This window comes from Callorhinchus milii, unplaced genomic scaffold (assembly GCF_018977255.1).
Source record: "Callorhinchus milii isolate IMCB2004 unplaced genomic scaffold, IMCB_Cmil_1.0 Scaffold2, whole genome shotgun sequence".
Classification (NCBI taxonomy): Eukaryota; Metazoa; Chordata; class Chondrichthyes; order Chimaeriformes; family Callorhinchidae; genus Callorhinchus; species Callorhinchus milii.
In genome coordinates, this window is record NW_024704743.1 from 1487481 (window position 1) to 1511860 (window position 24380).

At 52.4% G+C, this 24380-nt stretch overlaps 1 protein-coding gene across 1 annotated transcript in view; it reads right to left on the reverse strand.

Annotated features, from left to right (window-relative positions):
• Positions 1-999: 999 nt before the first annotated feature.
• adcyap1r1a (adenylate cyclase activating polypeptide 1a (pituitary) receptor type I) overlaps positions 1000-24380 on the reverse strand; it is a 26160-nt gene continuing 2779 nt past the window's right edge. Inside the window, exons 2-14 of the mRNA XM_042331733.1 lie at positions 22476-22572; positions 20037-20144; positions 18987-19099; positions 18452-18549; positions 17188-17320; positions 16680-16833; positions 16372-16432; positions 15831-15900; positions 15046-15137; positions 8520-8600; positions 2693-2822; positions 1615-1656; positions 1000-1079 (exon numbers count right to left, since the gene is read on the reverse strand). Coding sequence (XP_042187667.1) covers positions 1056-1079; positions 1615-1656; positions 2693-2822; positions 8520-8600; positions 15046-15137; positions 15831-15900; positions 16372-16432; positions 16680-16833; positions 17188-17320; positions 18452-18549; positions 18987-19099; positions 20037-20144; positions 22476-22572 — 1203 coding nt within the window. The 3' untranslated portion in view covers positions 1000-1055. The remainder of the gene's footprint in view (positions 1080-1614; positions 1657-2692; positions 2823-8519; positions 8601-15045; positions 15138-15830; positions 15901-16371; positions 16433-16679; positions 16834-17187; positions 17321-18451; positions 18550-18986; positions 19100-20036; positions 20145-22475; positions 22573-24380) is intronic.

A 24380-nucleotide genomic window follows, 5' to 3' on the forward strand; every position in this document is an offset into this window, starting at 1 on the left:
TGGGGAGGGGAGTGGGGGAGTGGGGGGGGGGGGAAGGCGAGGACACAGGGGATAGAGAGAAACTCCCTCCTCTTTTCGAGCAGCGAGAGCTTTAACGTCCACCTGAACGGGGACAGGTGATGGGGAGATGGATGTAACGTCTTGTCAATGGCACCTCCGACAATTCAACTCTCCCCCATTTCCACCCCTCACACCGCCTCCCCCCCTTGCCATTTCCACCCCCCGCCCCACCCGGCACTGCTCTGGAGCGGTGGCCGAGGAGGACATGATTAAGAATCTGCCGAAAGGAAATGCTACTGATATTAATAATAATAATAATAATAATCCTTCCACGCGGTGCAGCCCCTCATCACGTCGTTGAGACGTCTCAAAGCGCTTCACAGACCTTAACTGTCAAGCGAATCGACCGTGGGGGGGGGGGGCGAGACGTGGCAGCCAATTGACCACAGCAGCGCCCCCCCCCCCCCAAACAGTCGGGGATCGAAGGGGCCGAAGGGGTGAATATCAGCCAATCGACTGACAACCGGGTTCCTGACTGACGTTGCTTTAGGTAAACACGTCCTCTCCACGTCACCACCAAAGGGCCAATATTTACAGGATGGAGTGAAAAATATCATCATTATCCTCCCCCCACCCACCCACCCACCCACCTCCCCCACCGACCTCCCCCACCCACCCGCAAACACCTTAGGGCAGTGGCAATACCAGCGGAGTAGGGGGGTGGGAGCGGGGCAAGGATTAAGCGGGGGACATGGGTTGGGATAGGGTGGGGGTGGAAGGGTGGAGGCAGAAGGGGAAAGGGGACACACCCACACCCACACACACACACACAGGGGGAAAAGTGGGGGCGGGTGGGGTGGTGGGGGGGGTCAAGGATTCAAACAGCCAGGTTTTCGGCGTTGATGCTGGACATGCGGATCTGCGAGCTGCTCTTGCTGAGCACGGAGAGTTGAGTGCCGCCGTTGACCCCACTGCTGGCCAACGAGGGGTGACGGTGCTTGAAGTCAACAGCAAAGTATCGGTTCACCTTCCAGCTTCTCCACTTGCGCTTGATCTCAGACTGTACCTTCAGGGAGAAACTTAGACATGTCATTCGAATGTGTGTATGCATAATCCAACGTCTACAGACAGTTAATAATAATAGTAATAATAATACTACTATTAATCCCGGCCTTTGACACGGCGCCTTTTCTTCCGGACGTCTCAACGCGCTTCACAGGATACACCGTAAGCTGAAGTGACTGTGTGTTTTGTGGGCAAAACGCGGCAGCCGATCGCGCGCAGCGGCGTCCCCCGCAAACAGCCGCGGATTGAAGTGACCGATTTATTATTTTCTTATTTATTATTACCCCGGAAATGCCATCCGCCAATCGACTAACAACCGGGTTCCTACTGACTGCCGGTAAACAGAGGCGCGCGTGTGTGTGTGTGTGTGTGTGTGTGTGTGTGTGGAGTGAGGAAACTTGCCCAATATCTCGCCCTGACCTGCCCGGGAATCGAACCCGGGTCCTCTCGCTCGCGAGGCGAGGGCTCGAACCCCTGAGCTCCAGGGACTCCACAATACCGGATATCCGGGTTTTTACCGTATCTTAGCCTTCACAGAGAATCTCTTACCTCCCCGTTGAGGAAACAGTAAAGAACGGCTACGACAAAGCCCTGGGAGAGAAAAGTCACAGCAGTCAGTGAGGAAGGACACAGCACAATCAAACACAATGCTTACACCTCCCAACAACAACAACAACTTGCATTCACGTAGCGTCTTTCACGTCGGGAGGACATCCCAGGGGGGCTTTGGCATCCAAGGGTTTGCATTTGAGCTGGGGTCAAAGAGGGCTGGGGGGGGTGGGGGGGCGGGTGGAGTGGGAGAGTGGCCGAAGGCTACGGTCAAAAGGGAAGAGGTCTTGAGAAGGGTCTTGAAGGGGGCGAGGGAGGTGGCGAGGACTGGGGAAAGAAATTTCCAATGGGTGGGGGTGGAATGGCATAAGGCCCAATGCCAATGGTGGGTCGGGCAGGGCGGGAAGGTGGGCCAGTGCCCGCCGAACAGTGGGAATGACCTGGAGTTACCTAGAACTTATCTCTGTATCAGACCGAGAGTTCTATTCATCCGATCTACATGGGAAATCCTTGCGTGTCGGATTGGAATCTCTCCCTGGAGGGACGCACCTCGCGCACCTAACTCTGGAGAGTAATAAGCGCGGGTTGGTGAGAGCCAAGGCTTTGGGTGGGGGGGGCTCGTAGGGTTAACAGGAGCTGAGTGGAAGGATTCCTTGATAGCCTCCGGGGACTGGTCTGCTCTTCCAAGTCCTGCTGTTGGCTATCAACAGCAATGCCCTGGAATACTGTGGACCATTTTTTATTTGGTGGGGAGGGTGTAGGGCATTGCGGGCCAGGACACCTGGAGGAACTCCTTTCTCTTTTCCAACAGTTTTCCACGGGATCTTTAAGGCGTCTACCGATCGACGCAACAACACAACCGGGGTTCCTACTGACTGCTGGCGCGCGTGTGTGTGTGCGTGTGTGTGTGTGTGGAATAAGGAAACTTGTCCAATGTTTCGACCTGACCCGCCTGGGAATTGAACCCAGGTCCTCTGGCTTGCGAGGCGAGGGCTCTAACCACTGAGCCGCAGGACCGCGCAGGTGACGGACGGGAGCTCAGATGGACGTCTCAGCTAACGGCCTTGTACCCAGTTACCTGAAAGGATCCTAATCCTAGCTCAAACACCAGGCGTTCCCTCGTGTTCACATCCTCAGGGTAAAACGCAAAGACCGTGTAGTGAATCCCAAAGAGAGGTATCAGGAGCAAAGTCGATCTGGCCAGCCTCCTGTTTACAGGCGTCAGAGACACACAGCGAGAGCGAGAGAGAGAGAGAGAGACAGAAAGAAAGAAACAGAGAGAGAGAGAGAGAGAGAGAGAAACTGTAACAGAACCACGATTTTTTGACACGGAGAGAAGCAGATTTTCTCTTTTGTGTTTTTTTTTCAGAAAAAAGGATAATAAAAACACGTTACAAACGACAAGACACACGATGCGGTTTAAGCTGGGAGGGGACTAATTTTTTTCCATTTCCTGTCACTTTGCCCCCTTTTTCTATTTTCCGTCTCGAGGGCAAACCGGTTAGAAGACGGCCACATCTTGCCTCTCGCACAGAATAGAGGGAGGGGGGTCGGGGGGGCCAGGGAGGGTGGGAGGTTGGGAGGGAGGGAGGGAGGGAGGGGGTGGTTGGGGGGATGCGAGTTGGCGAGGGGAAGGGTAGGGAGAGGGAGCGGCGTGTACCAAAGCCCACCCTCCCTATCGTCCAAAATAATACCTTCATTCCCAAATCGCAATGCCCCTCCTCAGCCTCTCCCCTCCCCAGTCGCTGGATGTGAAATGTGTCTCTTTAATGGGGAGCCCTGAGCACTTGAACTATCTCAATCCCACCCGCGAAGAAGAGGCTCTCGAACACGGTCATTACCGGCTGCGGCTGCGGTTCACCCAAAAGAACGGTGGCTCGGGCCCAAAGCCGGGCCCCTGGGACTCGACGCTGTGATGGGAGGACAGGTCGGGGGAGGAGGTGGGGGGGTATTCTGGAGGGCTCAGATCAAATAATAATAATAATAATAATAATAATCCTTGCATTTGATATTGTGTCTTTCGTATCGGGAGGACGTCTCAAAGCGCTTCCCCTGAAGGATTTACTGTCAAGAGCAGTAGTGACTGTGTGTCTTGTAGGTGAACACAGAAGCCAATCTACGCACAAACAGCCATGGAGTGAATAAGACCGATTTTTATCCGGGGGGTTGTTGGCCAAGACACTGGGGGGTGAGGGGTGGGGAGGGAGAGAGAGAAATTCCCTTCTCTTTTTCATATAGTGCCCTGGGAGTTTTTAACACCCATCTGAACAGGCGGGGAGGGGGGGAGGGGAGGGGGGGCGAGTAGGGGGAGGAAAGGGGGGAAAAGGGCAGGGGTTTGGCAATGGTGTTCACTCTAAAACCTGAGAATAACTCAAGTTGGGTTTGGATCACAATTTCTATGCCATGTGATAATTACACCCGGTGCATTATTGCGCCCCCACCCACCCGGAATCCCTCCACCTCAACCTCCCTCACTTGCCTCCGTCACGGCCCGTCTCAATTTCCTTTCTCTTTGATCGTGCTTTCGGCCACCCTCCCAACACCCCCCCCACATCCCCCCACCACCCCACCCACCACCCCACCCCACCCACCAGCTCGGGTGCAAATCCTTAACTGTCCAGTGACTTGGGACATCCTTCTGTCATGAAAAGTGCTGAATAAAGGTAATTTTTTATTGTGTGGTTGTCTGATTCTGTCCATGTGAAGCTCTCCGAGTGGCTACTCTGGGTGAAGGGCGGTGTTTAAGCGCAAGTTTTTGTCGTTGTTGCTGTTGTTGTGAATCTCCAGGTCGTGTAAACACCACAAAAAAAAATCCCACGGCAAATGCTCGCACCGCAACACAACAGGATCGCAAGATCGGTTCGGGTGAAGAAGGCCCTTTGGGTTTGCCCATCTGATCTGGTCCTTCCAGAACCCCTTCCCCATCCGTGGTCCTCTCCCATTGCGGTCTCTCATTCCTAAACGGGTCCCAGTGTCCTGGCCTCAACCACCTTTCCAGGTAAACCCAAATATCCCCACTGATACTTCCTCTCTTCAAAGAAATACATCTTTGCCTATTGACCCTCTGAGCCTACGACGGCGACAACAACAACAACACATCGTCAACAACAACAACAACAACAACTTGGATATATATATATAGCGCCCTCCACGCCGGACGGCGTCTCAGAGTCACATCAGAAAGACGTCCCAAAGCTCTGGAGAACTAGAGATCTGGACCGGAGCTGGTGGTTGGGATCAGGAGGGGTGGAGGGCGAGGTGGGTAGGGGGTAGGAGGGTGACAGAAGGCACAGTTGACGAGGAGGGTCTTGAGATGGGACTTGAAGGAGGGGGGAGGCAGGGGGACTGTACAGATGGCCAGATGATTCTGGTCTCATCTCGGTCAACAAAACCTGCCTCCAAAGCTACTCGGCTTGAACTAAGACCCCGGTTTGACTCGATAGCACTCAAGGGGTTCGTTGGGAGTTTGTAGAATGGACGCGCATTGATGGCCCTGAAAGAGAGTTAACAAAAAGCTGCTGGGGAAATGGGGAGGTGGGGCGCCCCCTGCTGGTGACCCACCCGAGTGGAGGTTAGCTCAGGCCTGCGTGGGGAGGTGGGCTCCCAAAGAAAGACACTCTTTATACCCTTTCTCTCCAGCGTGAGGTGCTATTCTCACTGTCACGTACCCCACTCCCCCCCAAACACCGCCCAACTCCCCCAACAGCGCTTCGGAACCTATTGGGGTAGAAACTCCGGGGGTCAACAAAAGGCGACCATTTTAGTAACAACAAGCCAAGATCCTCCACTGGGGCTGTACCGGGGCCGTTGGAGACACCACGTATCCACCCGTCGGTTTCTCCACATCGGGCTCCCGTGTTACAGTGGTCCCCAAAAATCCAGTTGTGCTCGTGTGGCGACTGGGGACGTGATTCCGTTGCCCCGTCACCGAGCCTTCAGTGAGTCTGCGCCAACGTCCGCAACTTCGCACGTGTCCCACCGGTGGATTCCCGTTTATAATAACGGCAATAATCTTTGCCGGGAGGCGTGAGCGTTTCAAACCCCGCGTGTAGGGCGTTATATCAATGCAAGTTGTTGTTGCTGTGGCTCACGTGTTACATGTGGACATTCGGTGGCGGGTGGGGTGGGGTGGGGGGTGGGGGTGGGAGGGTTGGTGTGGGGGGGAACCCCATTCGCCGGGCGCCCCACTGCCAGGGGCCCCCTCTCTTCCTTGGGGCTGACTGAAATGGCCGACTTCCTGCTCGTCGTGTCGCCGCCGAGGTCACTTCTAGCGATCTGCGTGGCCCGGCATCAAGGAAGTGACATCGCCGATGACCCGATGATCTGGAAAGGCGCCATTTTTTGCCCCAAAAAGGGTGGGATTTTATGGATCCAATGATTACGTTATCCAACCCCCCCCCCACCCCCCAACCACCCCACCCCGTCATAATCACCAACCAACGGGAATAAGTTTTTCTTATTTATCTTCAGAAACCTCTATCACTCCAACTCGTGAACCTAATTAAGTGAGTTGCGCCGTCTAATTATCAATCAACGTCAACCTATCCTGTGCCCTCTCCTTGGCTCGGATGGCCCTCTCCACACACCTTTGTTGCCTCCTAATTAGATTTTCCCAAAGTCTCCTCGCCCGTCTCCTCAATTCCACCATCTTCCCTAAGCTCCAGCTAATCCGAACTCCACACGCCCGTCACCCCAGTCCTCGTCCACTGAGTCCCCCTACAACAACAGCAACTTGCATTTACATGGCGCCCTTCACGCAGAGTAGCGCCTCAGAGCGCTTAACAGTGGCGGAGCCTGACTCTGACCTGGGATGGGTAGGGGGAGAGATGACCGTAAGCACGGTTGATGAAGAAGGTCTAATGGAAAGGAGGGGACAAGGTGGATGGATTGAGGGAGAGGTCCCACTGCATCGATTTCAAGGTCCTCACTCTCACCAGCAATCCCTTCATGACCCAACGCCTCTGCTCACCCCGTTTGCTTGGCCAATTGCCTGTCCCCTGCACCTTCCTGCCACCATCAGTGTCCATGCCTTCAGCTCTGATAAATAATAATAATCCTTGCGTTTGATATAGCGCCTTATACATCGTTGAGACGTCTCAAAGCGCTTCACTGGCTATCCCGGAAAGTGTAGCGACCGTGTATTTCGTGGGCGAAACGCAGCAGCCAATTGCGCACAGCGGTGTCCCCACAAACAGCCGTGGATTGAGTGACCGAATTTATTTTTTTAAGCATTATTACCCCCGGAAAGCGATCCGCACTCGATCCTTCTTGGACTCCCTCCGTCTACCACTCAGAGACGTCACCCTACATACAAGGCGATATGTAAGCACCAGTTGTACAATCTCTGGAAGTCCCATTATTAGAACGTTTCACCTTCATTCAGAAGCCTTTTTAGTCCCCGGTTGGTTCTTAAAAGAAACCGAATCGAAAATCGCCGCCCGATATAAGAAATTTTCATCATTTTTACTCATTCTTACGCTAATATAACAATAGCAATAATAATCCTGACTTCTGATATAGCGCCTTAATCGTGTTGTTGAGACGTCTCAAAGTGCTTCACTGTGAAGTGCAGTGACTGTGTGTTTTGTACGCAAACGTACTGGCGAATTGTGCGCACAGCGACGTCCCCACAAACAGCAACAAGGCGAAGGGTTGATTTTTAGCTGGGGACTATGAGCTCAAAGTCCCAACGTAGGGGCTTGAACCTACAACCTTCTGACTCGGAGGTGAGAGTGCTACCAACTGAGCCAGGCTGACAACTTCAATCGAAACGAATGCTATAATAAAAATAATAATAATCCTTGCGTTTTATATTACATCGAAAGATGAAGCGGTCTGAGAGGCTGAGACTGTCAAGAGAACTTGGGTTTGAAACTCACAACTCAGTGGAATTCTTTGTGCAAGCGTTTATGATGGAGTTCTAACCCTGAAGGTATTTTACGGTGTTTAATGTCCACCTGAACAGGCAGATTGGGACCTTGGTTTAATGTCTTAACGACGACGCCTCCAACAGCTCAACGCTCCCCCCCAGCATTGCGCTGGAGAGTCCACCTGGACTTTTTTTTTGGTTGCGGGGAGGTGGGTGGTGGGGAAGCCATCGAGGGTGTGGCTTGAGCCAAAACAAACCTTCCCGTAGGATCCGGCTTACCTTTAGTTGATAATTGTTTGGAGAAACATGGATACAAAGGGAGAGAGAGGGTTAGATGGATGGACAGGGGAGAGAGGAGGGAGGTAAGAAGTGAGGGAGGGTCAAGAAAATGTGCATTGGGAAACCAGCGACGTAAATAATGGTTCTATATCTCCCTCCACCCTGACACCAACCCCCCACACACCCAAATCTCTCCTCTTCTGCAGGGAACACTGTGTAGATCGTGGGACCTTGTCGTTGATCCCTTGGAATCTGTTGCTGGGGCTGAGCATTGGCGGAGAGGGTGCGGGTGCAAGAGAGGGTGGTGAGTGGGCGTAGCGGGGTGGGGCGGGCGGGTGGGGAGGGGGGAGTTATGGAGTGGGGGGTCTTCATGAAACAATCCGGGAGAACCTAGTATTTAATGGCATTTCCCATCCTGGGTGTGTTCGTTCACCCAATCAGACATCTGTAACAATCACCAGCCCCCAACCCCAACCCCTGCCTACCCTTTGGACAGAACCTGACAATTGTGACCAAGAATTAATCATCCCCCTCTCCAACTCCCGCCACCCCCCCACCTCCTCCCCCAACCACCCACATTACAAAGCCACCATTGGCTTGAGTTTGACCGAACCTTGGACCTTGTTGACCTCCGCACTCGACCAAGTGACAGGAAGTGGTTGATTAATTCCTCCCAGCTGACACGGCTACCAATGGTGTGGACATGCGTTCACAACAGACACGGCCGGTGTTCACGGGCTGAACTTTTTTGACTTACAAGGTAATGGTGGATAGTTCTGACATCTTGCAAACATGGTGATTACCTCTCTGAGGCTTACAGTAGCATTTCTGCACACAGCTGCCAAACACGACAAAGTTGGTTTTCAGTATAGATCCGTATACGGTAAACAATTGACGACTGTGTTTTTTTCTCTTAGTAATGATAATAATAATAATACTCCTGGCATTTGACACGGCGCCTCATCACGTCTTCGAGACGTCTCAAAGCGCTTCGCGGGATACGCTGTAAAGTGAATCGACCGTGGTGTTTTGTGGGCGAAACGCGGCAGCCAATTGCGCACAGCAGCGTCCCCCGCAAACAGCCGTGGGTTGAGTGACCAAATTATTCATTTTTATTTACTGATAAATTCTTTTTTTTTAAAGGAATTATTATCCCCGGAAAGCGATCCGCCAATCAACTAACAACCGGGTTCCTACTGACTGCCGGTAAACAGAGGTGTGTGTGTGTGTGTGTGTGTGTGGAGTGAGGAAACTTCCCCAATGTCTCCCCCTGACCTGCCCGGGAATCAAACCCGGGTCCTCTCGCTCGCGAGGCGAGGGCTCTGACCCCTGAGCTCCAGGGGACTCCTCAATTTAATTTATCATTCATTTTTCTGGAGGGAGAATACCTGTCTTTAAATCCCACCTAAAAACCTACCTCTTCATCCAACCTTCTATCCTACGTGCAAGGACGCTATACAAATGCAAGTTGTTGTGGTTATTCTTACTTGTTAAAGTTAACAACGTCTTAAGAATTTCTCAAGGATTTCTCAAGCAACGTTTATTTAAATTGGTACATAAATTTATTAAAGATGATATTTCTTTATTGTCAGACGATGAGTTCCTCGCGGGCCCAGTCTAGATTAACACAAGAACGCTGAGGAAACCTCACGGTCTCGCCCCAGCCTTAAACACGCGAGAGATTTATAAAAACATCTTAAAATCAGTTGTCGTTTTAGAAACCTGTTTGGGTCACTCAAATCAAAACGATTTTCAGAAACCGAGCCTTGGAAATTGAGTCCTGATTTAAGAATTTGCTAAAATTCTGTCATAATGTAAATAATCAGAATATTACAAATGATAATGCATCGTCCTTACATTTTGGTTGTCCTTATATTTTATACGGAACGCTTCGCGTTAAGCGGTCGTCTCAAAGCGCTTACACAGAATACGCTGGGGAGTGCAGTGACTGTGTGTTTTGCGGGCGAAACGAGGCAGCCAATTTGCTCACATCAACGGCCCACAAACAGCCACAAGGCGAGTGACCAATTTTAATGGGTGGATTGTGGGCCAGGACACCGGGAGGAACTCCCTTCTCTTTTTGAGCCGGGCCTTGGGATCTCTAACGTCCACCTTCACAGGCAGACAGGACCTTGGGTTAATTTCTCATCCAAAGGACGGCACCTCCTACAATCCATGGACCCCAATCCCTCCCAGCACTTGGGAGCATTGGAGCGTCACTTTAGACAATAAGACATGGGGTTAAACCCACAGCATTCTGACCCAGAGGCATGCGTGGCTACACATTGAGCTGAGGGAGGAGGAGAGATGTTATTAACTTGGGTCATTAATACTGATGTTTTTTTATCAGCCGGGTGTCCAACACGCACCGTAAACACATCGCTGTGCTTAAGAGTCTCCCAGCCAGACTGAGAGTTCCACATGTGTATGCCACCCACAGATGGAAAATGAATAATAATAATAATAATAATAATCCTTGCATTTTATATAGTGCCTTATCACGTCCCAAAACGGTTGCTTCACAGAATACACTGTAAAGTAAATTGACTGTGTAATTTGTGGGCGAAATACGGTAGCCAACGGCGCACAGCAGAGTCCCCATAAACAATCGTGGATTGAATATTATTATTTCTTTTAAAAGGGTTTATTACCCCCGGAACGCGATCCACCAATGGACTAACAACCGGGTTCCTTGAAAAGAGCTATCCAACTCAACCCCACTCCCCCGCTCTCTCCCCATAGCCCTGCAAACTTGTCCTCCCCAAATAACAACTCGCTGTGTGAAATCGTTTCTCCTCACCCTCCCCTCTGTTTCTTTGAACAACTATTGTAAATTCAGAGGGGGTCTCACAGAGGTTTATACAACAAGAGGACGCAGGTTTAGAGTTGTAAAGGGTGAGGGGTGGGTGGTGGTGGGGAGGGGGGGCGGTGGTTGAGGCCAGGACACAGGGAATCATTTAAAAAAGCAGGTTGATGCTGTGATGGGGGCAGGCACGGTTGGGTGGGGTGGGTGTGTGTGGGGGTGAGGGGGGGGAGTGAGATCAGATGTGCCGAAGGACCTTCTTCATTCAAAAACCCATCTTTTTTTGTGGCCCACAAAACGGGCAGTCACTACACTTTGCGGTTTATCCTGTGAAGCGCTTCGAGACGTGGTGAGGCGTTGGCTGTATCAAATGCCAGGATTGTTATCTTGCGATCTTTCTCTGTCACAACTGCTCAGGTCGATCGTGATAGCACACGGTGGAGATGGAGAGAGAGAGAGAAACGTGTCCGGGATTCGAACAACAACAACAACAACTTGTACTGTCTATCGCGGGCAGGATGGAGTCCGAGGTGTGAGAGAGAGAGAGAGAGAGAGAGAGAGGGGTGGGGGAGAAAGGCGGTGTAGGGGAGGTGTGGAGGGTGGGAGATCTTTCACTGGGAAAAGTGAAAACAAAATAGCTGGATTTGCCGACGGTGGAAACTACCCATTTAACTACCACCACCACCACCACAACAACAACTTGCAGTTACACAGCGCCCTTCAGAGCAGTGTCTCCGAACGCTTCACAGGGCGGAGCGCGGGGGAGAGTCAGGAGGTGACTGGAAGCATGGTCTAACACAATCCGAAAGAGGGGAAGGAGGGGGGGTGCGAGGCGGAGGGATTGAGGGAGAGAGTTCCAAGGTTTCGGGGCGCAGTGGCTGAAAGCGCGGACGCCGATGGTGGAGAGTAGGGGACGAGGGACAGGAGGAGCAGGAGGCCGGAGCCAACCAAGGGGAGGTAGCGGATAGTGGATTGGGGAGAAAGCAGGTCAGGAGGTGTTTGTAAACGAGTGGCGAGGGTCTTGATCAAGTCGATTGGTGATAGGGAGCCGGTGGAGGCTGGCGAGGGCTGGGGTGAGGGGGGGAAGGGGTTTAGTGTGCGATTGGGAGCCAGTGGAGGCTGGCGAGGGCTGGGGTGAGGGGGGGAAGGGGTTTAGTGTGTGTGATGGGGAGCTGGTGGAGGCTGGCGAGGGCTGGGGTGATGGGGGGAAGGGGTTTAGTGTGTGATAGGGAGCTGGTGGAGGTGAAGGTGAATGCGGAAGACAAATTGCCTGGAACAATAATAATCCTGGCATTTGATACAGCCCCTTATCATGACATTGAGACGTCTCAAAGCGCTTCACAGGATACACTGTAAAGTACATTTTGTGGGCGAAAAGCCCGGAATCCCATGGTTTTGCCGAGTGATAATTACCTTTGCATTTTTGATGCTGCACTTTGTGGCGTTGTCGAGACAGTTTAAAGCGCTTGACTGGATTTTATACACTAAAGTGTAGTGACCGTTGTATTTTGTAGGTGAATCGAGCGGCCAATTTGCACACCAGTGGATTGGGACACCTTGTGTTTGCGAGACAGCGCCAGGGATTTATTTAACGTTCACGTCACATAAAGAAGCCCAGACTGGAGTGCAGAGTCAGTCTGAGACGCCGTGGGTTCCAATTGTCGAAGGCAGGTTTGGCCCCACCACCTTCTGAAAGGAGGTGTTAGGAGGTGACTGACTGGGCCAGGCTGTCACATACAGTCCTCGTATTGACCTTCCTTCCCCTTAAAGCCTGAGCCATGACGTCAAACCCGCAAAATATCAATAATAATATTAATAATTATTATCACTCCTTTTGCTACAGCACGTCACAAAGCTCTTCACAACGTCACCCGTCACTGGGGTCTTTACATTACACTGCGAGACGGGAGTTAGACTCGTAGAAGGAACAGAATGAGGCCATTCAGCCCTTCAAGCCTGTTCTACCGCTTGATTCCATTGATCAATTCACTACATATACAGTGTATCCCATGAAGCGCTTTGGGACGTCTCGAAGACGTGATGAGGCGCTACGTCAAATGCAAGGATTATCATTATTATTATTAGATCTTGACAGATCTTTTAATCCCAGTGCCTTGCCTTTTTGCTTCCCCCCCCCGCCCCCTCCTCCCATTAAAACCTCCACTGCCCTTTATAATTCAACTGAAGCTTTCTAATAATAATAATGATAATCTTCGCATTTGATATAACAAGGAGCTCATGTTGAACAAAGAGAGAGAGAGCAGCAAAAACACAAGATCGACTTGGGGACGTACAAGATCCTCTGACCTATTTAATCTCCTTGCGACAGCTAATCACGGGTCAAAGTGTCAACGGGGAGAAGGACTATGTTCAGTGATCAGCGCGACATTTTAATGCGGGTCGTAATATTGAAGCTGAGTCGAGACGCACCTCACTTCCTATTGATGTTACTGTTTGCCTCGAGGATTTCAATTACCATCTCGTTACTTCAATTACCCCATTGGGGTCCCCAGTGGAGGAAGAGACTGGACTATTTCAGACTTGTCTGGCAGTCAATTTATCTTCTCTGGTCAGCCTGACACGCACACACGCACACACACGGAAACCCATCGCTGTGGGCCAGACTCCACACCAAGCTGAGATTTCCATGTTTGCCACCTACACTTGGAAACGTTCTTGAGCGTGGAATAGAATATGCACACTCTCTCTCTCTCTCTCTCTCTCTCTCCCTCTCTCTCTCCCTGGATGGGGCTGGGGGTTGCTTCCTGCTTACCTAGTTCCGGACAGTATTAGGCATAGGTTGGCAAGGTCCAAGGCTTGGGGTGGGGGGGGGTGGGGGGGGGGGAGAGCCGAGAGTGTGCATTGGGGGTAACTGCTAACCAACTAAACACAGGATACATTGTAAAGTGAATCGACTGTGTATGTTGTGGGCGAAACGCAGCAGCCAATTGAGCACAGCAGCGTCCCCGCAAACAGCCGTGGGTTGATTGACCACATTAATACTCAAAGCGGTGGGTGTTATCGGGGGGGGGGGGGGGGAGAGGGGTAGATTGATAAGCCATGGGGGGGCTAGTTTGCGAGATCCTCAGAACAATTAGCAAAAAGGCACAGACTCGCTCGATCGCTGTCTCTCTCCTCCCCACTAAGCCCCACCATCGCTTCAGATGTTAATCCCTTCATGCCATGCTATTGTGCGGGGGCGGCGGGGTGGGGGTAGAGGGGGGGGAGGGTGTGGTTAGGGACTGAGCTGGGTGGGGAAACAAACTTGTGGAGGTTGACCTCCAACCAGGAGTGAGAGTTCAATAATGGAAGTGGGATGTGTGTGTGTGTGCGAGTGTGTGTGTGTGCGTGGGGCAGGTGAGGTGGGGGGGGAGGGGACTTAGATCTCATTCCCCCCTTCCCACAACAATGGGAGATATCTGAACGACCCTACTCACCCCCCCCCCCACCCCACTCCCCATCCCCACATCCCAAATCAGGTTAAATAAAAAGATCCCTCTTTTATCTCAGCTCAACCCAATTCAACTCAATCCAACCCAACTCAGCCCAATCCAACCCAACTCAACCCAACCCAACCAACTCAACCCAACCAACTCAGCCCAATCCAACCCAACTCAACCCAACCAACTCAACCCAACCCAACCCAACTCAACCCAACCCAACTCAACTCAACCCAACCCAACCCAACTCAACCCAACCCAACCCAACCAACTCAACCCAACTCAACCCAACCCATCTCAACCCAACCAACTCAACCCAACTCAACCCAACCCAACCCAACTCAACCCAACCCAACCCAACCAATTCAACCCAACTCAACCCAACCCAACCAACTCATTCCAACTCAACCCAACATAACCCAACTCAACCCAACCCAACCCAATCCAACCCAACCAACTCAACCCAACCCAACCCAACCAACTCAACCCACCCCAACTCAACCCAACTCAACCCAACTCAAACCAACCCAACCAACTCAACTCAACTCAACTCAACCCAACCCAACCCAACCAACTCAACTCAACCCAACCCAACCCAACCCAACCCAACCCAACCAACTCAACCCAACTCAACCCAACTCGACCCAACCCAATCCAACCCAACCAACTCAACCCAACCCAACCCAACCAACCAACCCAACCCAATCCAACCCAACCAACCCACCCCAACCAACTCAACCCAACCCAACCAAAGCAACCCAACTCCACCCACCCCAACTCAACCCAACCCAACTGAACCCAACCAACTCAACCCAACCCAACTCGATCCAACCCAATCCAATCCAACCAACTCAACCCAACCCAGTTCAACCGAACTCAACCCAACCCAAGTCAACCCAACCAAACCCAACCAACTCAATCCAACCCAACCCAATTCAACCCAACCCAACCTAACTCAACCCAACCCAACTCAACCCAACAACCATTAACTTAAGTCAATGTGTGTGCAGCAAGCAGCCAGAGATAAAAGATCGACTTACAAGTAAATGCTGGATTCATTCCCTCCGATGTCGGGTGACTGCAGCTTTTGAACGAGAATAAATATTATCCCAATGAACAGGATGAAGTTGACCTGTGTAATGGAGAGGCACGAACATAAGAATTTGCTGGACGAAAGCGTTTCAAGTGCTCTGGAACTCTCCCCTATCGGAGGGGCGCCAATATAAATGCGAGTCGTTGCTGTTATTGTTGTTGTTAAAAGAAAACGCAAGGTCCCACCAGTTCATCTTCCACCATCCTTGCACACATCGTACCCCAAACTATACATTATTTATTCCCTAAAAGAAATCTATCTGATTTGTTCTTGAAAGAATCAACACTTCCTGCTTCCACCGTCTGTCTCTCTCGGGAGCCTGTTCCATACATTTACTGCTCGCTCATCGAAGTAGATTTGATCTGAGTTTACCCCCCGCCCCCACCCACCATTGTAAGAGCGGGAGTAATGCAGGGTAGAGGACAGCAATTACGAATCATAGAATTAATGACTAGTGCGAAGAAATCTGCTTTGGATTGGAAATCAATGTGATTTATGTGAATGTACGACTTAAGTGAATATATCATTTACAAAGATAAAACTTAGGGGAGATTTACTGCATAAATTTACATTTAACAACAACAACAGGCGTAGACACTGTGGGGTGGAATTGAGTTTCACAGGGTGGGGGCAGAGAGGGGTACGTTGACCGTAAACAAGGTCGAAGAGGAAAGTTTATTATTACTACTCACAAGGGTAAGGCCTATTATTATTTTAAGCTCCAGCACGTACCATGATTGATCCGATGACCGGTCCCTTTATGACCCACCAGAGAGCCCGATTTTCATTTGTTTCCCAACATCTGGCGAGAGAAGAGAATGGAGACATTTACTGAGCATTTCACATCCGTAACCCACACTGTTGGCCTATAATACAATAGCAATCCTTATTTGACCCAACGGCTTATCACGTCGTCGAGATGTCTCAAAGCGCTTCACAGGATAGACTGTAAAGCGAATTGGCTGTGTGTTTTGTGCGCCCAGCACAGTCGTGGGTTGAGTGACCAAACTTTTTTTGAAGGGATTATTACCGCCGGAAAAGCGATCCACCGATCGACTAACGACCGGGTTCCTACTGGTTGCTGGTAAACAGAGGCGCGCGTGTGTGTGTGTGTGTGTGTGTGTGTGTGTGTGGAGTGAGGAAACTTGCCCAATGTCTCGCCCTGACCTGCCCGGGAATCGAACCCGGGTCCTCTCGCTTGCGAGGTGAGGGCTCTAACCCCTGAGCTACAGGACTTAACTCCCGGCTTAGCAGACGGACAACAGCTGCTTACCCAGAGTCATCAACGTGCAGACGCAAGATGGTCCAAATGGTCACACAGATCGTTGGGGTACCTGAACGATAAAATCATCGAATATTTCTTAAATAATAATAATAATAATCTTTGCATTTGAGATACCACGTCTTCGAGGAACGGACTGACTGTGCGTTTTGTGGGCGAAACGCGGCAGCCGATTGCGCACAGCAGCGTCGCCGCAAACAGCCGTGGGTTGAAGTGACCAAATTATTACTATTAGAAGTATTATTTTTTTGAAGGAATTTTTTGTTTTGAAGGAAAAGACGCTGATGAAAGACACTCACCCCATCCGATGAGGATGTACCAATAAAAGTATCTTCGCTCCGGAAAGAAGGTCTCGACGAGCAGAGTGAAGAGGTAGAGACCTTCGATGAACAGCCAGAAGTAGTTGGACATCACGCAGTAATGGAAGAAGACCATCATGGCTTTGCAGTGCACCTGAAAGCAATGGGGGAAAGCAATAACAATAATAATTAAGAATTAATAATAATAATCCTGGCATTTGGTACAGCGCCTCATCACGTCTTCGAGACGTCTCGAAGCGCTTCACAGGATACACTGCAAAGTGTAGTGACTGTGTGTTTTTACATCTTGTACATATGATACATATTTAACCGGTTGTTAGCTCACTCACTACTTCCTTCTCCCTCTCCCTCCCTCTCACCCTCTCTCCCTCCCTTTCACTCTCTCTCCCTCCCTCTCACTCTCCCTCTCTCTCTCTCTATCTCCCTCCTTCTCTCCCTCCCTCCCTCCCTCCCTCTCTCCCTCCCTCCCTCCCCCCCACCCTCTCACCGTGGAGATGGAGCAGTGGTTGGCATCTTCCTCTGAGTACAGAATGGCGTCTTTGATGAAGACCGAGATGGCTCGGAGGATGAAGGACATGAACAGGTTCATGTGGATGTAGTTCCGAGTGCAGTGAAGCTTCCTGGAAAGGCGGGAGAATCCGTGAGCGGACGGCAGAGTTCCACCTGATCGACGCGAGGGCTTCGAGCCCCATCTTGGGAGAACCGGGGCGGGGCGGGGGGGGGGGGTGGGGGGGTGGGGATGAGCTCTGTATTATCATACGCAACAGTGTTGTGCAGTGACTGTGTATTTTGTAGGCACAAGCGTTAGTCCATTGACGCTGATGTGAACGATCAATTTTTATATTGGTGTTGGGGGTGGGGGTGGGGGTGGGGGGGGGCGACGTTGTGGTGGAGAGGGGGTTGGTGCTGGTGGGAGGGAGAGGGGATTGTTGGCCAGAACACCGAGAGAGAGAGAGAGAGAGGGAGAGAAAACACCTTCTCTTTTCAAGTCCTCTCACGCTACCTTTAACGCACACACACTCACACACACACTTACACACTCACACACACTCACACACACTCACACACACACTCACACACACTCAAACACACACTCACTCACACACTCACACACACTCACACACACACACACACACACACACACACTCACACACACACTTACACACACACACTCACACACACACTCACACACACACACTCACACTCACACACACACACACTCACTCACACACACTCACACACGCTCTCACACACACACACACACACTCACTCACACTCACACACACTCACTCACACACACTCACACACTCACACACTCTCTCACACACACACACACACTCACACTCACTCACACACACACATCCAAATACAGACTTCTACTTAAACCCTCGGACTGAATGCACTCTCAAGTAACTTCGAAGTACACTCATCATCAATCTTCCACATGTGTCAGTTGTTGGTCAGCGCGAAGGGTAAGAAACACTCAGGGGGGGGTAACAGGACTTTGATGGACACCCTGTTAAAAGTTCCTTCTCAACCCCAGAAAGGTGAACCCCCCCCTTCTCCCCCCAGAAAAAAAACGCTAACCACAGGGAGACCCGGTTAGAGTGCCACGGTCCGGTGTAAACACAGTTAAACCCTTGCTTATGTGCATGGATTATTATTATTATTATTATTATTATTATTATTATATATTTGATTTTAACGCTGGGATTTAACAACGAAATGGCCGCCGGTTCAAGGGAATTTACCGAAACCGGCAAAGGATGATCATAGCCGTTGCCAGGGACACCAAGGAAGTGCTGTAGCCGACGGTGTAAAGTGCCTGGACCGACACAAAGTACAAACCCTTCGGAGAGAGGGAGAGAGAGAGAGAGAGAGGGAGAGAGGGAGAGAGGGAGAGTGAGCGAGAGCACATCAAACGCTCAGCAAAACTACGCCTTGACAAGACACCGACATCTAATATTACAACGCAATTTACATTCAACCGCGCCCTGAGGTCAGGATGTTGCAAAGCTCTTCACCGTGCCGGCTGGGGTCTCGGGGATGGAGACAGGAGCCATTTAGGGGCGGGGAAGGGAGAGATATTTCCGCGGCACAAAACGTACAGTCACTGTGAAGCGCTTTGAGACGTCAAAGTGAGACTTTGAGACACCTCTATATAGTCTGATCTTAACAGTGACACCTCTATATCGTCTGATATTAACAGTGACATTAATATATATATATATTACAGGCTGACAGACTGTGGGTCTGACAACCTCACCGCTTATAAAGAGCTTTTACCTGATCGTCCACATCGGTTTCGTTGTCGTCGTCAACCCCGCAAGCGTCGTAGTAATGCGGGAAGGTTTCGGACCAGCCCTCCTCGGTGCAGTTTCTATAGATAAGCTCCAAAGCTGGAACGGTCCCCCCCCACGGGTTTCCGGGAAAGGACGAGGAGACAGAAAGGACGTAATAACGTAAGAATTTTGCCGGCCAAGGTCCATCCAGTTGGCCTCCCCCCCATCCTGGCCATCACTTTGACACGTCACGTCCCACCCAAACTACACACTCTATCCCCGAGAGATTATTTTCGAGCGGAAATCGATTTGTTCTTGAAACAACAACAACAGCAACAGCAACAACAACAGCAAATCACATGTCGATTAGCGCCTTTCGCGTCGGGATGACCTCCCAAGACTCTGGTCGGCGGAGGCTTTGCACCCGAGACGTGTGCTGGCATCAGAGAGAGGGGGGCGAGAGGACAAGGTGGTAGAGAGAGGGAAAGATGACCGAAGATGCTGTCAAAGAGGAAGATCTTGAGAAGGGCCTTGAAGGAGGCAAGGGAGGGGTGGTTGGGGGGGGTTGGGGGTGGGGGGCTGGCGGTGGGTCGAGGGGTGGAGGGGCTCCGGCAGGGAGTTCCAGAGGTTGGGGACGGGATGGCTGAAGGCCAGACCGCTGATGGTGGAGTGAGTAGGACGGAGGATATGGACTCCTGACCAGTCTGTCATTTAGTGTTAAGAATCGGATAAAATTGTCCCATGGATAAGGTTCCTCCCTCCTTTGTTTAAGGTTCCTTCGGGTAAGGATAAGGTTCCTCCCTTCAGATAAGTATAAGGTTTGCCCTCGATAATGTTCTCCCCCATAATGTTCCCCTCAAATAAGCTTTCCCCCCAATTGGAAGCAGATAAGGTGGAGGGGTTGCCCGAAGGCGCGGTCAAAGAAGAAGGTCTTTAGACGGGATGTGAAGGAGGCAAGAGAAGTGGGGGAGGTGAGGTGAGGCGGAAGGATTGCGGGATAGAGTTCCAGAGTGTGGGGGCAGAGGTGTTGATGCCCCAAGTTTGCATGTCTCACCCTGGTCAGTGTTGATAATCCTGAAGAACAGTGGACAATTGACCGACATAATGTCTCCGTACACTGTGTATGGCCAGCAAGTTATGTTATCCCACATGCCAAGACATCCTGAGAGAGAGAGAGAGAGGGCAAAGGGTTAAACAGTGCTCGTCAACCATCAACTCACGGACTGTCACCATTGTTTAAATACAGCCGCTAAATAATAATAATAATAATAATAATAATAATCCTCCCCTTTGACCTTATCAGCGCCTTATCGCGTCTTGGAGACGTCTCAAAGCGCTTCACGGGGGCACACAGTAAAGTATAGTGACTGTGTGTGTGCGCTTTGCGGGCCAACGGGTGGTGGGCAGCCAATTGCGCCCAGCGACCTGCCCACAGACAACAGTGGCCGGTTGGTAATGTATGACGGGGCTGCAGTTGGCAGAGGGAGTGCAGATCACCGGATGGACACAGGGTGGAAGCAGTGTGCAGACACCAATGGTTTCCCTTGGCGTTGGGGGCAGTTGGGATGGATTGATTAGCTTCTTTGTTGAAGGCGGAGGGACTTCCTGAGCCGGCACCACAATTCCCTTTAGTCAGCCTCATCCCACCCACTCAATCGCTGTCAAGCGAACAGCAGGCGAGGGGAAGAGGGGGCTCGGGGCCGGTGGGTGGGGTTGGGAGGGTGGTGGCGGGGGATGCGGTGGGGGGGGGTGGTGAGACTGTGCTTCTCGAGAGCACAATATAGTTGGATGAAAGGCTCACAGACAATCTGCCGCTCCACGGTCGAGGGGGGAAGAGCTTCCAAGGATTTTTGCCCCTTAACAATCGGACATCAGCCCAGGCATTAAAATGGATGTTTTTTTTCTTTCTTTTTTGGGGGAAAAGAAATGTTTTTCGTACAGTTTCTTTATCTCCTTTTTTCTCCTACCCCTCTCCCTCCCTCCCCATCTCCCCCACGCCACCCCCGTTTCCCCCCGCCCCTCCCGCCCCGAAGGAAAATCTTATGTTTTTCCCCCTGGCTCGGGCGGTAGAAAGCTCCCACGCTCTTGAACCGCGCCAGGTTGTGGGTTCGAACCCCCATCGGTGGTGGCGGTACTTTCAGCGCCCTAATTTATGGGACCTCTCCCTCAATCCCTCCCCCCCACCCCCCCACTCCTTCCCCACCTTCAGGAAACCCCTGAAGGCCTTCTTCTTTGACCAGGCATATGGCTATCTCTGTCTCCTCCTCATCATCTCTCTCTCTCTCTCTCCCTCCCTCTCTCTATCTCCGTCTTTCCCTGTCTGCTTCAGTTATGGGTCCGTCCGTCCGTCCGTCTGTCTGTCTGTCTGTCACATTGCCTGCTTCTTCTCGAAAAAGGACATAACTCCTTCAAAAGAAATAATAATTGGTCACTTCAACCCCCGGTTGTTTGTGAGACGCTGCTGTGCGCAATCAGCTGCTGCGTTTCGCCCACAAAATACACAGTCACTTCACTTTATAATAACTATATTGCGTGAAGCGCTTTGAGAGCTCTCAATAATGTGATAACGCGATAGTAATAATTTAAGTCTTGCATCTGACACGGGACCTCGTCACGTCTTCGAGACGTCTCAAAGCGCTTCACAGCATACACCGCGAAGTGAAGTGACTGGATGTTTTGTGGGCGAAACACATACATTCGAACGCAATGATTATTATCATTGTTGTTATGATTAACACGGGAGTTAATTTAGGGCCCAGCGATGTCCCACGAAGCATCTGTGAAACACAGTTCCCCCCCAGGTATCCAGGGGACCGACCCCCAGTACAGATCGGTTGTGTTTGATGGCGAAAGAGGTTAATGTGTCATCGAGTAGAAGCTGCAGACGGTCTGACTGTGCAGAGCTCCATCTGTTCGCAGAAGTCACACCTACGCCGAGTTCTCTTCATTTCAGTCGCTGCATCCACTTCAAAGTCCTCACGTCTGATAACAATAGTCATAATAATCCCGGCATTTGACACCCAGCGCCTTATCACGTCTTCGGGACCTCTCAAAGCGCTTCACAGAATATACCGTAAAGTGTAGTGACTGAGTGTTTTGCGGGCGAAACGCGGCAGCCGATTGCGCACGGCAGCGTCCCCACAAACAGCCGCGGGTTCAAGCGACCGAATTAATATCATTATTATTCTCTATTTCGAAGGAATTTTGACCCCAGGAAAAAGCCATCCGCCAACCGACTAACAACCGGGTTCCTCCTGACCGCGGGGCAAACAGAGGCGCGCGCACGCGCGTGTGTGTGTGGGGGGTGTTGGGGGGTGTGTGTGTGTGGGGGTGTGTGTGTGTGGGGGGGGGGGGTTGTGCGGGTGTAATCCATTCACAAAAATGGCAAATTTCAGTTGTGTTTCTGCGCTCTTTAAAAGTGGGTTCTCCTCCCGGCCAAACCCGGCCCCTTTCGGACACCGTGATCCGTTGGTAAAGACGGAGGGATTCTTACCCAGCTGGGGGTCGGCGTACCCCTCTTCCTCGATCAGCCTGTTCAGACATCGCTCTCGGTCTCGCTTGATCATGCATTCCGGGTGAAAGCCACAGACCTGCGAAACCATCGGCAATCGGGCAAAGCGTCACATTGATCCCGACGCTCGCTACAGCTCCTTATCGTGGAATCACAGAGTTATACGGCACAGAAGGGAGGCCGTTCGGCCCCGATCAACCCCACTCCCCCCGCGCTCTCCCCACAGCCCTGATCAACCCCACTCCCCCCGCGCTCTCCCCACAGCCCTGATCAACCCCACTCCCCCGCTCTCCCCACAGCCCTGATCAACCCCACTCCCCGCGCTCCTCCCACAGCCCCGATCAACCCCACTCCCCCGCGCTCTCCCCACAGCCCTGATCAACCCACTCCCCCGCGCTCTCCCCACAGCCCTGATCAACCCCACTCCCCGCGCTCTCCCACAGCCCTGATCAACCCCACTCCCCCGCGCTCTCCCCACAGCCCTGATCAACCCCACTCCCCCGCGCTCTCCCACAGCCCTGATCAACCCCACTCCCCCCGCGCTCTCCCCACAGCCCTGACCATCCCCACACCCCCGCGCTCTCCCCACAGCCCTGACCATCCCCACACCCCCGCGCTCTCCCCACAGCCCTGACCATCCCCACACCCCCGCGCTCTCCCCACAGCCCTGATCAACCCCACTCCCCGCGCTCTCCCCACAGCCCTGATCAACCCACTCCCCCCGCGCTCTCCCCACAGCCCTGATCAACCCCACTCCCCCCGCGCTCTCCCCACAGCCCTGATCAACCCCACTCCCCCGCGCTCTCCCCACAGCCCTGATCAACCCCACTCCCCCCGCGCTCTCCCCACAGCCCCGATCAACCCCACTCCCCCGCGCTCTCCCCACAGCCCTGATCAACCCCACTCCCCGCTCTCTCCCCACAGCCCTGATCAACCCCACTCCCCCGCGCTCTCCCCACAGCCCTGATCAACCCCCACTCCCCCCGCTCCCCCCACAGCCCTGATCAACCCCACTCCCCCGCGCTCTCCCCACAGCCCTGATCAACCCACTCCCCCCGCGCTCTCCCACAGCCCTGATCAACCCCACTCCCCCGCGCTCTCCCCACAGCCCTGATCAACCCCACTCCCCCGCGCTCTCCCTACAGCCCTGATCAACCCCACTCCCCCGCGCTCTCCCCACAGCCCTGATCAACCCCACTCCCCCGCGCTCTCCCCACAGCCCTGATCAACCCCACTCCCCCCGCGCTCTCCCCATAGCCCTGATCAACCCCACTCCCCCGCTCTCTCCCCACAGCCCTATCAACCCACTCCCCGCTCTCTTCCCCCCATAACTCTGCAAAACTTGTCCTCCCCAAATAATGATCTATTATAGTTATTATGGCCACCTCCCTACCTCTCCGACCTGCTTACTCCACCTGCCCCCACCTCCCTCGGCCGGCTCTGGCCTCCTGCTTGTCCCTCGTCCCCTCTTCGCTCCACCATCGGCTTTCAGCCACTGCGCCCGGGAACTATGCGACTCTCTCCCTCGATCTCTCTGCCTCTACCCCCCTTCCTCAAGACCCTCCCTTCTTCAAACCGTGGCTACAGCCAGCCCCTCCGCCTCCCCCCGCTCCCCCCCGACCCCTGTGTCGTGTTCCTCCAGCGTTAAGCGCTCCGAGATGTGTTGTTGTTTCAAGTAATTGCTCCCTTACACAGCAGGAGATAATGTACAGGGGGCCACACACCACCCCCACCCCCCCACATCCCCCCATTCCCCAAAGGCATTGACCCAACTCAAAATAATCCCAATCTGCACTTAAACCTCCGCTTCCAGGAATCCATCCAGTTTTACAATCCCCCCCCCTCCCCCCCCCAATAACATCGGACATTCACTCAACGGCTGTTTGT